The sequence below is a fragment of the Cyanistes caeruleus genome, chromosome 1, assembly GCF_971803275.1.
Source record: "Cyanistes caeruleus chromosome 1, bCyaCae1.hap1.1, whole genome shotgun sequence".
Taxonomy (NCBI): Eukaryota; Metazoa; Chordata; class Aves; order Passeriformes; family Paridae; genus Cyanistes; species Cyanistes caeruleus.
In genome coordinates this window covers 94965311-94978779 of record NC_141701.1, presented here as the reverse complement: position 1 = coordinate 94978779, position 13469 = coordinate 94965311, and the positions used below count along the sequence as shown (strand labels likewise).

At 43.3% G+C, this 13469-nt stretch overlaps 1 protein-coding gene across 6 annotated transcripts in view; it reads right to left on the bottom strand.

Annotated features, from left to right (window-relative positions):
- Positions 1–13469, bottom strand: part of NFATC1 (nuclear factor of activated T cells 1) — a 109141-nt gene that overhangs the window by 80784 nt on the left and 14888 nt on the right. For all 6 annotated transcript variants that reach the window (XM_086842983.1, XM_086843006.1, XM_086842979.1 and 3 more), the window contains exon 3: positions 8978–9137. In XM_086842983.1, coding sequence (XP_086699109.1) covers positions 8978–9137 — 160 coding nt within the window. The remainder of the gene's footprint in view (positions 1–8977; positions 9138–13469) is intronic.

Genomic DNA, 13469 nt, shown 5'->3' with positions numbered 1-13469 from the left:
AACTTGCTCCCCTTTATCATGCTATTTTGGGGCGGTTTGCAGCCCCACACACTCACGCCTGACACCCAATCTCTTTTAACACCCGTGGCAAGGCAGAGAAAATGTCTTATGCCAGATTTTGCAGCCGAGTAACCTGAGTGACGATACATTGCACAATTAATTGCCAGTTAATCAATGTATTCTCACTTAATAGAAAACTTAGGCACATATTCAACATCTAATCCCACTTTATGAAAGTTTAAGGACATATTTAAGTTCTTGGTTTCACTGTAATAGATCACATTGCTCCACCTCCCATATGTTTTTTTCCCCTCTCTTTATACAGAACTGGACCAGCAGTGTTTCTACATGAGTAGGACTGCAAGTGGCAAGGGAGCAGTTCTCTTTCTCGTGAGGACTGCGGGTTTTCACCAGGATTCTCATTTGGCTGTAACACCACGTTATCAGTGTCACAAAGAGCAAAACTCATTGAGAGAGACTCCAGAGTCTGTAACTCCCCAAAATGTACCCACACTGCGCCTGCACGTGCTGTTTACTGCATTTGAAACCTAGGCAGCGGACTTCTAAATCCCAGTGTGCCTAACGTCTGCATGCAAACCAAAAGCAGGAGTTCCTCTCCTTTATTGGGTATTGAAACATTAAAAACAGGTGTTTAAAAACTATATTACAAATCTGTCTGCAACCTATATTATTTTTACCATGTGTAAGTAAATTGATCACTAGCATGTTTCAACTGTTTTAGTGAAAATATGTAACTCCTGCTAAATTATTTCTTAAACGTGGAGGGAGGAGAAAGTTTATTTTGATTTGATTTCATTTGAAATTTTATTTGATGCACTGACAGCATGCAACAGATTTTACTTCTGTGTATATATACAGCAGATGATGATCAAAGATGATCATCTGCCTTTCGTGGAATGTATCAAAGAAGATCTCAAGCTGTTCTTCACAAGGAAAGAAATTATAAAATCCTGCTTATAATGGAAGATGCAAAGTACTTTGAGAGAGCAACTGAGTACTTGGACACCGTATTTTCCACTGATTCAGCTTGTTAGTTGAAATAATGACTAATTAAAATGGAAAGTCTATATTAAAACCATATATACTGATATTCCAGACCACAAGGTGCGTTACAGATGTAATTTTTTACTCTTCTTACATATAAAAATTAGAAAGTAAGAAACCAAAAATTCCATTGGAGTTAGCTTGGTGTAAAAGGGATCTGAAACATGAACTGGCCCCCAGTATATCTTCATACAGAATGCAGGCAATATAATTTTAGTGGAATATGTTTTATGTAATTTGGAATACCAAGAAAAAAAAATTGTTTGCCCTAAGATATTACTTTTAGGAATAGAGGACAGATGTCTAGTTCCCAAAGCAGACTTGTAAAAAATTAATCGCCTGCCTCATGCAGGTTAGCAGTATTTGGCAGGTAGGTTAGCTCAGCTCATAATGAAGCATCTGGCTTCTGGTAAAGCTGCATTTTAATTTTAACTGTGTTTCATTTCAGTTTTCGGGTGCATGTTAACGTGCAATAATCTGGCAAGTCTGGAGCAGATTTGCTGAGTGGTAACTTTGGTGTAGGTCTTCTCAATTGCAACCAAAACTAAGTCAAGTGACAACTGTGGTTTGTGCCCAGACCACACCCTCACATATCACCTGAAACTCCATGAAAAGCTCTTTTAAATCCAGTTGTCAAGACTCCACCCATCCAGTCTTATTTTCTCAAAAATGGCTAAACTTAGAGTCAGCAAACCCCTGAGCATGGGCTTGAATTAAGCAGGCTAAGTTGTCTGACTTCAGGAGAGCCCCAATTTGGCTTTGAATGGAATCTGGTTTGAGTTTTGGAGTTTTGTTGTTTTGGCTTTTTTTATTTCAGGTCTGGTAATCTGAGACAAGCAAAAGATCTACCCAAGTTGTATTCTTCCTTAGAAAAGTGGGTAGCCATTTCTAGCACTACTGGTAGCCTCTTCTGGCTAATCAGAAGCATCTGCAGCTTTGTCTCTTTCTGATTCTGTGACCAAGCAAGAGATATGGCATCTGCAACTTTTAGCAGGAGTGATGCAATATTAAGCACAGGACAAAAAGGATGAAATGGGCCAGAAAAAGTATCACACTCTAACAGTGAAGGATGAGTCTTGATTCTCCCTGAAAAGTTGTAATACACATTTTAGAAGTACTTCCAAAATTATGATGAATCAGCCTTTTAGACAACATGCAGAAAAAACCCTCTGTTCACAATGACAAGTAAATGAGGAATCAGAGAGGACTAACTACACTTATGTTCTGCCTTTCTTGACCTTGCAGAGACTTCTGTCACACTGATTGTAGACACTCAGAGTGCTGCTGGTTGCCAAAACCATCCTGACAAGGGAAGCAGAAAGGATGGCTCTGTGAGCAGTGTTGGAGATAAAGGTGATTCCTCTGCTTCCTCTCTAATCTAGGTGGTCTTTTCCATATCAACTGCCCCCAGAGGACAGCTAGAAGATAGTCCACACAGTGACAGCAATGCCACTGACTCCCTTATTGCAAAGAAGATGGAAAGGAAACCAGAAGATGCCAATGAAAAAGAAATTTGGGAGCTGATGTCATCACCCCCTTTACCAAAGGGATGGAGACAGCACCAGTGGAGGAATGGGAAGGCTTTCTTTCAGTCCTCTCCTTCCTCAAGGCAATAACCAATTGCTGCTTTGCCTGCAGCCACTGAGTCCAAAGTGAAGGCAAACCTAGGGCTGAAGCCTTCAGGCTGGAAAGCCAGATTGAACATCTCAGCACGCTAACAGCCGGGATATGTACTGTGGCGTCCATCGTGCTTAGCGTGAGCAAGGCATCATTCTTAACAGAGAGCAGTCTATCCCCCAAGCACTGGCTGATGGAAACTTCGTTTTTCATTTGTAAAGGGCCATTGCATTAAACAGCAGAGGCCTGTCCCCAGAATGGCTCATAAATCAGAACTGAAGTTGCATTATCAGGGTCATGAAATCTTCTCCAGCTGACAGCAGCACACTTTCCAGGATGGCTCCCTTCTGGACTTACCCCTCCTCAGGGAGGCCACAAGTCAGTGATACAGCTGTGCTTGTGGAGCTACTCTGTGGGACCAACTTCATGCAAAACCCAAAAATGAAGAACTCTTTCCTTTCCAAAATACACTCTCATAACAACAAAAAAAAAAGAAGTTATGAAAAGCTTTCAATGGGCATTCTTCCATTTGCTGGATTTATAGAAGCAATAGCAGCCTTAAAACATCTGCCAAATCATTCTACTTTTCAGTTTTGATTATCTGTCTGCTAGTTTGAGGTTTTGCTTTAACTATACAGATGCAAGAAGTGAGAAAGTCATTCAGCTCAGATTTATTCTTAAGAAGTACCGGCTGTCTAAAACAAGGCTATAAAGTGTAGGCTCCCTGTCTGGTTTGTTGTGTGATTGCATGGCTTTGTGCTATTAATTGCAACCTGGCTAACAGGTGCTTGCCAATGTCTTTATATGTCCACCAGAAGGAGGGATTATATTTCCATCTGAACAAAAGGGTGATGCTGCCTTCTAAAAAGAAGCAAAGAGTAGCACAGAGAGGAAGTCTGCTGTGGCATGATGAGTTGAATCACTGCTTACTAACAAGAATATGCCCTCTGCTCTGACCCGATATACCCAGAGAGGGAAGGGGAAAGCAGCTAACACTAATTTTTCCACATCCTCTCCTCTTGCTCAGGTGTCAGATGGCCATGAGCTGGACCCACTGGGGTCTGCTTTTTTTTATTAGCCCCCTTGACTCACTCAGCAATGGTGGAAGCTCTGTAGTTTAAAACAAACTTGCAGCAGTGGGGACCCCTACCAAGGAAAGCACTTATGAACACACAGCAGGTGTCTTGGCTTCCTTACAGCTTCATCTTCTTCCTGTCACCAATGGTGAACACCTCTTTCCAGTCTTTTCCTTTAGTTCTTCAGTTCTCTCGTTCCCATCTAGCCTTCTGGTTATCACAGGACTGTCTGACCTCGTGCTGCTGGCTGTGAGTCAAGTGCATGAGAGATGCTGTTCAGTGTGATGCCCCTGAAGTTACACTGCTTTGCCAAAGAGGCTTTCTGCTCCCCAAGGGAGCAGAAAGGTATAAGCAAAAGGTATTCTTTGCTTATAGGTCTGAAGATTAAAGGGCTCTAGCAGATACCTGTGGTGGCCAGCACCTGCACTGGGACTTAGTGCTTGTTATCTGAAAGCAACACAACCAACTGATCCATGGGAAGCAAACAATAAGACACTCCATGTGCTGCTGAGGTGCACAAGTGACTCAGGGGCATGTTGGTGCCTAGTTAAGGTGATGTGGAGATGTACATAAAATACCGAGGCAGTGACTGTCATGGAGGAGAGTCTGACACTTGTTAGTCATAAGGGGATTAAAAAATCCCAATGTATGCCTCAAGGCCTTTGAAAATCAGACCTGAAATGCCTACATGAGACCTTGTCAAGAAAGGACACAGGTGACTCCTGTAAGCAAATCTCCTGGCATAGACAGCATTTTGACTATGTACATCAGCAGACAAATCATTGCGCTTTGCCTGTAAAACAAGGGAGTTCAGACTATTCAGCTCTTCACAGGCTCAGATGAAATTCTGTGTTGGAGCACAGGAGCCTCTAGCATCTACAGCCTCTACCATCTCACACAAAGAGGTACAGTGAAAGGCAAGGCAGCACTCCTTAATTATGTTCCAAATTAATTTTTCAAGAGGAAAACAAATTCTGGATAGTACTGGTTACTTAGATAAAAAAGGAAAACCCTTACAACTCCTTTTCTTTCCTTTTTCTAACCAATTTATTTACTTCATGTTAGAAGTGATCTTGAAGAGAATTAATGGCATATTTTGTATCTAAAAGTTTAATAGTAATCATGGCTTTTGAAAGTGCTTACTAGACTACTCCATGCACTTGAATATTTTCTTTCACCATTGAGTACAATCTTCTATGGGAGTACATCATGCCCTTTAATTAAACATTCTTGAGTATTTGGATTTTATCTCACAGATACACCACACCCTGCTTGTAAAAATTCCATCTCAGGCAGTCAAAGGGCTTGACTTATTTCAAAGATGAGTTATTAATTAGAATATCTACAGAGCACGCATTTATAATCTGGTGCCATCCCTCCCTGAGGAGCCCAAACTTTTATCTGCTGGATTACTTACCTGCAGCTGAAACAGAGCCATCGCTGCCTGGAATGCAAACCCCGTCTTGTGCAACTCCTCACCACTACTCTCAAAATGAAAAATTGGGAGATAGGTCCAAACAGAGGACATTTTTAAGATGTTTTGGATGTAAACCCCTTGAATTAAAATTCACCTCACTTAAAATGTGTCTGTAGCTATGAAATGCCATTCACTTCATTTTGCTTTGTTTGAAAAATCCTCACTTGAGCCATGAACTCCTGAGAAGCAGTAGGTGCCAGCAGGATGCTAACAGACAGGATTTTGCTCCTCAGAGTGGTCCCAGGTTTAGCGGTCACCTGACACAACACGCAGCTTCCCAAAGCCTGATGCCAGCCAGGGCACCATCCCTGTTCTGACTCAGAGGTGGGAGTACTCCAGTCTGAAATCACCAAAGGCAACAGCAAACTCTCAAAATACTTTCCCAAGCCAAGGGGTGAAAGGCGGTGCCAGCCGTGAGCTCACCAGCACTGCTCCCCAGCACCACTCGCTTGCCAATCCTCTGCGGCATTTTTAGCTCGCCAGGCGCGCCGGCTCATCCCACTCTCCGAACGTTTAGCAATCGGGAACAGCGATAGCTTGGAGCTGCCATGGCAGCCAAACACCCAAACAGGCAAAAGCAAAATGTGTGAGAGAGGAATATTGTGTTACCAGGCTTATGAGCCTTCACAGGCAACTTGAAGCGCTCCAAACCATATCGTTCTTAAGTGCAGCGGGGAAGGTGCTGCCACTCCACAGAAGGAAATCCACAGGAAATCCCACTGGCATGAAATATGCCTGGGAGATGGCCCACAGGAGCTTCCAGTGAGCAAGTCCCATACATGATGCAGAGATGATAAGGTGGACATGACTGCTGCCACAGACAGCCCCTAGCACGCACCAGGCTTGCCCTCTGCATGGCTCGCTATGAGCTGCTCAGGCACCCTGCCATGCTCAGCTCTGCCTGCCCCTTCCCATGCTCAGCTTTGGGGCAGAAAAGCAATCTCATACAGTGGTGGCGTTGTGCACAGTGCCAGGTCCTCAGCTTTACATGTAGCCCCCTCCAGCTACACAGAAAAGTCACCAGCCCGGAGGAGCCAAGGAAAAAATTGGTCCCCAAGCTTGGGCTTCATGTCAAACCCATGAGAGACTCCTGCCCTCCTATGCTACTGCTCTCCTCATCCAGCATGCTTGACTAAGAAACCTTTGATCCTCAGACATTCCAACTCCTAAAAGAAGAAATGGATCAACAGTAAGGAAGCTCATGTTGCCTGGGAAAAATAGATAAACCTGCTCTGGCTGCAGAGAAAGCAACCTCCTGGCAATTTTTGATTGGGAACCATGCCATGAACAGTGGATGTTTTTTGGATTTAGTTCTCCTCTGCCTTAGCATGCCCAACAGATTTGTAGAGGTATTAATGTGAGAACCTCTCCTAGGGAATGGGAAGCCAGATGCCAGTGAGAGGGGGATTGAAACAAAGAGAGAGAAAAACAGAGAGAAGAGAAAGACCTCATCCATATTCTCTCCTTGTTAAAGCTAAAGGGGGAAGAGCTTTAACAACAGCAGAATTAAAGCCAGTTTCCCTAAAGCACTGACATAAGAAAGATATGACTGTCAACATAGGAAAAATGTAACAGAAGAGGGTAGTACAAGAGGTCAAGGCAGTTTTATGACAGTTTTCCCTGAGTCAACAGAATAGAAAACACCAGAAATATTAAAGAGCGAAAAGCCTGATCCACAACTTTTCTCCTGAAGACACTTAGATTCTGTTTGAGCTCACATCTGGGCTTGAACTTCAAAATTTGGGCTCCTTTCTGTATAACCTAGTGGGATGAATCAAACCTGACCCAAATATCTGCAACATCTGGAAATATGTTGATGATTCAGAGATGCATTTTTCAGGTTTTGCCAGTCACCAATTTAACAGAAATTACTCCTTAGATTTCCTTCCCCTCCATTTATTTAGACATACTTTTGTTTTTTCAAGTACTTCTTTATTTGCAAGTACTTACTATTCCTCTTACAAAAAATAATTATGAATACTTCCTTTCTTTCTGGAAGTAGTTTTAATCCGTCTATTCAATTCTGCTTTAAGTCAGAACTTTTATGCATTTCTTCAAACAGGTAACTGGCCATGATGGCAATGCTAGCACAGAAAAGCTTTTTCTGCACCTCTTTACATTTCTGTTCTTTTTGGAGAAAAGGATGTTTGGGTTGTAATAAAAGGACTGAAAAATACATTAATCCTTATTAAGCCGGTAGAGACAATTGACAGGGCTGGGACTGTCTGCTTCCTCCTCTCTCCCTTCATGGCCTTCCGTAATTTCCTCTCCTCTCTTCTGACACTAGTTTGTGTTTGGAAGCAGCATGCTCCCTCCTGACAGACCAGGACAGGGGATGAGAGGGGAAATGTCTGAACACATTTAGTCCAATTAAATGTTGGCATCACATTCAGTCTTCTCAAAAGGCACGTAAGAAACTTTAAATGCCAAGCTAGCCATTGTAAATTGATGCCTCCCATTTGCATTTCCTTGCATCAAGTCACAAATAGAGTAGGCATTAATTGTAAACAAGCATGTCTGCCACAAGCCCCTCTTTAATATCATTCACAAACGTTCTGCTAAAACCTTTTAAATTCCAGCAGACAACTTCCATAATCCTGTGTCACTGACGAGTTCTGGCAGAGCTGAAGTGTGTTTACTGCCGACAACTCCCCTCACTTTCCTTTTCCAGCTGCGGCAGCAGCACACATTTGCACAGCAGCATTCTCTGCCCAGCGCCGTCCCAGCCTCCCATTGTTCCTTCCACAGACGTGGCTGCTAACAGGGGCTTACAGCAAATAAACAAACATGCACAGCCCTGCACGTGTGGTCCCTACATCCCCTTGAGCCATCTGGGCTCCTACAGCACGGCTTGTGGCATGAGCCCAAGCAGTCCGAGCATGGCAGCAGTGCCCTGGCATCCATGGGTCCTGTGGCATCTGGGCAGTGATAAAACCTGGGCTCTGCTGCACAGAGGGTCACAACCCTGATGGGCAGCACTGTCAGTTTAACTGCTGGGTGAGAAAGCAGCAGCTGAAGAGGGACAGGCACTGCCTCCCACTCTCGCCCACTACACTTTCTTTTTTTGTTTTAAACAACCAAACCCTGTTCTTCCTACTCCTGAGCAAAGCCCTTTAAAAATGAATGAGGCTACTCATATAAACAAATTAAGGGTCAGTTTAGAGTGTTATTAAATTAAATGCTTTATACAGAGTAACTAAAGAGGTTGGTAGAATTCGTGAAACTAGATTCAGACCTCAGATGCTTTCAGACCCAGAGCAGCTGGAAGGCTTTTAGTAACTGAACAGAAGAAACTCTAAAAGCCTTTGCTCAGAACTCACTGCAACAGCCAAACCAGCGACATACTTCTACATCACTGCTACAGCTCTGCACTCCAACATGCATTCACAGTTCTGATTAGATCCAACTGCAAATTAAGGACTAAATGTACTGAGGCATGTCCCCAGCTGATTTCAGTATAAACCGCATGTCTGGAGCTTAACTGCACAAATAGGTCCATGGTCACCTCTCGCCACTGAACACTTGCTGAGACCTACACAGACAGAGCAGCAATCTGCCCTGTATTCATATTGCTCTTGCACTGTTTTTACCAAAGGCTTGGTCTGCTCTGAGATGTGTTCACATGCAGGAATCTCTGACGACAGGAAAAATCTCCCATTACTTTTTGGTTTTTGAGAAGAAATGGTGCTCACCACAGAGCACTGAGATAAACAACCTGTGCTGCTGTGACACAGTTTGGTACCTGCACAATGGGGTGGCCCCCCGCAGATGCCTTCACAGCCCCTCGACTGCCTTCTGTCTCGTAATGAGCTCGGTGGTGGGATTTCGGCTGCACTTCGATACGTAGCTCGTAAGGTCCTGAGTGAGATGGCAGCTGCCAGTCAAGAGCAGGCAGGGATGGGCTACAATGGAAAGGAAAAAAGATTAAAAATTAACATCAAGTACACTATCACAAACCACAAGCAGCCAGCACTATTACTTTAGACACAGTGGTCTTGCAGTTCATCCTTCACCATCTTACAGTTAAAATTTCATCGATAAAGGATAATGTCATGGCATAAGTAATTTAGAAGGTAATGGCTGTGTTAGGAAGATTTATGGGTCAAGCATATCTGTTGGCCCAGATGCTATCAGATTTGTATCCAAAATTGAAATTTTTTAAGACACAGATTACAAATATCTTATATATTAACTCTCAAAGCAAAAGGAAAAAGGCAGAAAGGCACAGGGGAGTTTTAGGAAGAAGATTTCTGCTGTGAAAGTGAATGCCAAACTAGTTTGGCATTTAATGGATCTAATGGGTTTCAACAAATCTGATCTGTGTACAGGGGGTGGAAAGAAGGAAAAAAGCAATTTCCCTGCTTCATTCCCAATACAAAGCATGCCTGAGAGCCTCGAAGCAAAGCTGATCTCTTTTGGTGCACTGCAAAGGAAAAAGCTCTGAAGTCAGAACTTGCTTATGAATCCTATTGATGGTGATGAGCAAGTCTGCAGAAAATGCAGCTCACTCTTCTGGCTCAACACTGACTCTGCAATTAACTAAAATACTAAGGACTCATTACCATCAAGCAGTCTCACAGCATGTAATGGTGGAGAAGTTGTATTCTTAGAAACCCTCTTCCAGTATAAAACCACTCTTGAAAATAGCTGGGAGACCTCTAAGAAATGCCAAGTTGATGCTTTGAAAGAAAAGAAAGAAGGACAGTAGAAACAGCAGCCCTGAGACAGACTTACTGATCTTAAAATTGAAGCAATAAGCTTTACAATTAAAAGTGTTAATTTCACATCCACTCTATATTCTTTGCTTTGGTGAATTCTCTTCGCTGAATGTCCTTCAAAAGTCTTTACAAGTAGTCTTTACAACAGCACAACTGCAACACACTGCCCTGCCCTTTCATGTGAAACTTAATTACTTCTCCCATCAGCCTGGAGAAGATAACCAGCAAGCAGAAAATCGTGGCCCTTTGCAGGTGCCATGGCCCAGGGCTCCCTGGCACTGTGAGAGGACTTGTGCCACCAGGGCCTGCAGGGGAGGGCTCATCAGCTCTCCCCAGCCTGCGAGGAGGCTGGGTACTGGGGATTCACTGGATCCTCGCCTCCCTGCTGCCGCCTGGGATCACAGCTGAAAGCTTTCCTTTCCCTGTGAGCTGCCCGATGGGGAAAGGATGTGGAAGAGCTTCCACACGGGATGTGTAAATTACAAGCACATGTTCAGCTGGAGTCTGGATACTCCATGTTACCGTCCCAGTGACCCACACTTGATGCACTTGTGGCTTCGCAGGCATTACAGCTCTCAGTAGCCCTGCTGGCTCCACTGCAGAACTGTACTTCTACCACTAGCACAGGCATTTTTGCTTTGCCTTTTGGGTTTTTGTGAGTGCTTGCCCAGCCGTGTATCATGAGCATATTGAACTCACATCTGCTACTGCCTGTGTGCATATGCACTGCTGAGACTTCAGGTGGTGCTAAGTTTCCCTGCATTATCTTTCTTCATCGTTTACAAGTCGGAGCCATTTATTCGCATGCCTATGGACACACACTGTACATATTACAGGGGTCAGCTGGAGCCACCAAGCCTCATCCTGGGTGAGGACCAGGATCACCTCTGCTCCCTGGGCACCTCCTGCTACCCCAGGACAGCTCACTGGCAAGCTGCAGGCTCCAAACATTAAGCTATTCCGTTCTCCAGCCTTCAGGACATGGAGACAAGTAACAGAGAGGAAGAGAAGCATCCCTCCCAGTTCACCCTAGGTGGGAGCTTATCTAAAAGAAAGACGTTGTTTCTGTGTGGGTTCTGAGCTTCCATGAGCATCTGGAGTCAGGAGAAGCCAGGGGGGCATTCTCTCCACTGGCAAGATCCTGCCAGGAATAAACTCTGAATTTTCCTTCTGGCCCTCCACACATGGAAGCTCCTGCCTCAGCTACAGCCAGAATGTTGCACCTTCTGAGCTCCTGTGCAAGCCTTTCCCCCAAAATGGCCAGGGCCCACACTGGAGGGGAAGTAAAGCTCTTCTGCTACTACAGGCTCGTACAAGGAACAAAGAGACGGGAGAAAATTACGGACAAATGGCCATTGTATGTAGCCACTGCTCTTTGCCTAGCACTTTAGGTACACGTATTTTAGTCTGAAAAAAAAAAAGCTGGATGAAGCATATTTGAGTAATGATAAATGACAAAGAGTAGAGCAAAACAGCTGTGTCTCTCCTGGTGATGATCAGCACACATTTTTAAACAGATGTTTTTGGTTTTAAGTAAATTCTCACTTGATGGATTTTTTTTTTTTTCTGAGGATAAAACATCTATCAGATTAGAAAATTTTAACACTTAATTAAAAAGGACAGCTCTGACTGACAGCATGTAGCCCTCAGGTGAAGAGGGTTGTTTTTTTTTTAAGATACATAAAAGTGATAGTTTTGTAACTAATGACATTTCTTTAAGAAAATTAACCGAATTAAAAACACACACCCCCCCCACACCCTTTCAAATCAGCACCTGAAAACATTAGTATAATTAAGTTGTAAAATTCATGTTCTCAAAAAAAGTCTGAAAATAAAAATACAGTTTGCTGTTAGCCTCACATCTACAATCAAAATTCCAAAGCACAACCCGCCCAATCATAAATTGATAATTAATGGGAGTTTTCCTGATAAAGGAAGCAAAGTGATGCATTTAGCAGTGTCATGGACTGGGGCTGTCAGAGCTATTTCCTATGTTAAGTTATCTTCATCAAGCACTCAATTTTCTGTGGCTAAATGTGGTTAAAGGAAAAAGCCACCAAACAAATGGTGTAGTGGTAAAATCAAATCTGGTTGCTGCAAATATTAATTTGAAAAGGTCCAAACTACCTCATCAAGCCAGCGTCACGTGGAGGGGAGAAGAACCCCACCACAGCAGTCAAGAAGAGGAATAAAAGGTCTTCATGCAGTCTTCCTATCAAATACACATCAATCTTTTTCCCTCAGATGACATTTTCCACCAGCTGAAAATCTGTCCCATTCCTTTCTGCACCCTAATAAATCTCACTGTAGTCATCCTAAATGCTGTAATGAGGTACGGTTGCTTCAAGGCAGGTTCACAAAACCTGATGCTAGGCTGTAGAATACTGGCTCAATATAACTCCATTCTACATAAATCAGATTAAAAACCAGATGAATAGTGATTTATTTTGCATACACCAGATACACAATATGATTAAATCAAAAACAGATTATCTAGTCTGGCTGACTTCTGCCTTTAGCAGAAAGATTTATCAAGTTACAAAAAAAACAGGAAAAAAAAAAAAAAGAAAGATACTAAGCAGCCCACTTGAATACAGACAGGGAAGAAACAAAGCCAAAAACTTCTGCTAAGCTTTGTAAGGTGTTTAGCTCCATTTTCACAACCGCTATCCATTTCGGAATTAGATTATCATTACGCTTTCTAAGCTACTAGGTGCCCAAGGACACCTGAAAAAGAGATTCACATTTTTGCCCCAAACTGCAGAAGGTTTAAGAACTGCTGCCTGTCTCAGCCTGGGACTAGCCCTGCTCGCGGCCAAGTACTACAGCAGGGAGTCATCTACCCCGGACAGCTGCCTGAGAGTGGCATAAGCCACTGCCTAGAAGGGGAAGATGTTCAGTGCCTTTCAGCACCCCAACTAAAGTGAGTGACCTAGCAGGAGTACAGCTGAGACTGAGCACCCTGGGCTAAACTTAGTTTTTTCTGACAAGGAGTTTTCCTATAGAAACAAAAACACAAACTAGAGAAACCACAGGGCTGCTGAAACTTTTACCAAGCTGCTAGCTTGAGCCTGCTCCAAGTCTGCACCAAATGAAAACATGGTTACAATTTATTATTTATTACTTGTCTCACATTGAAGTGGATGCCTGTGAAAGATCCCTGTGTGTGATTTTGAAAGAGTATGAAAACAACGGTGATGGCTACGTGTCCACCAACTTGATTGTGGTCAGAAAAATACACCTGCTTTATATTTCACCTATGACTTATCATGGGCAGATTTTACTCTCTCTCTTTTTTTTTAATTTCCTGTCTGACAATTGAGCAATCTGGCTGTGAGCTGTTAAAATAGATGCTGTGTCTCACCCCAGACTTGGCTGTATTTTGCTGGCATGTGGAGCAAGTAGCTCCTCTGTGAAGTGCATGAGGCGCACTGGAATTCCTCATGCTGAAAACATGAGTCGTCGTCATTCTCCCACATAATACTTCACCCTTCTGTCCTAAAAATTCACACTCAG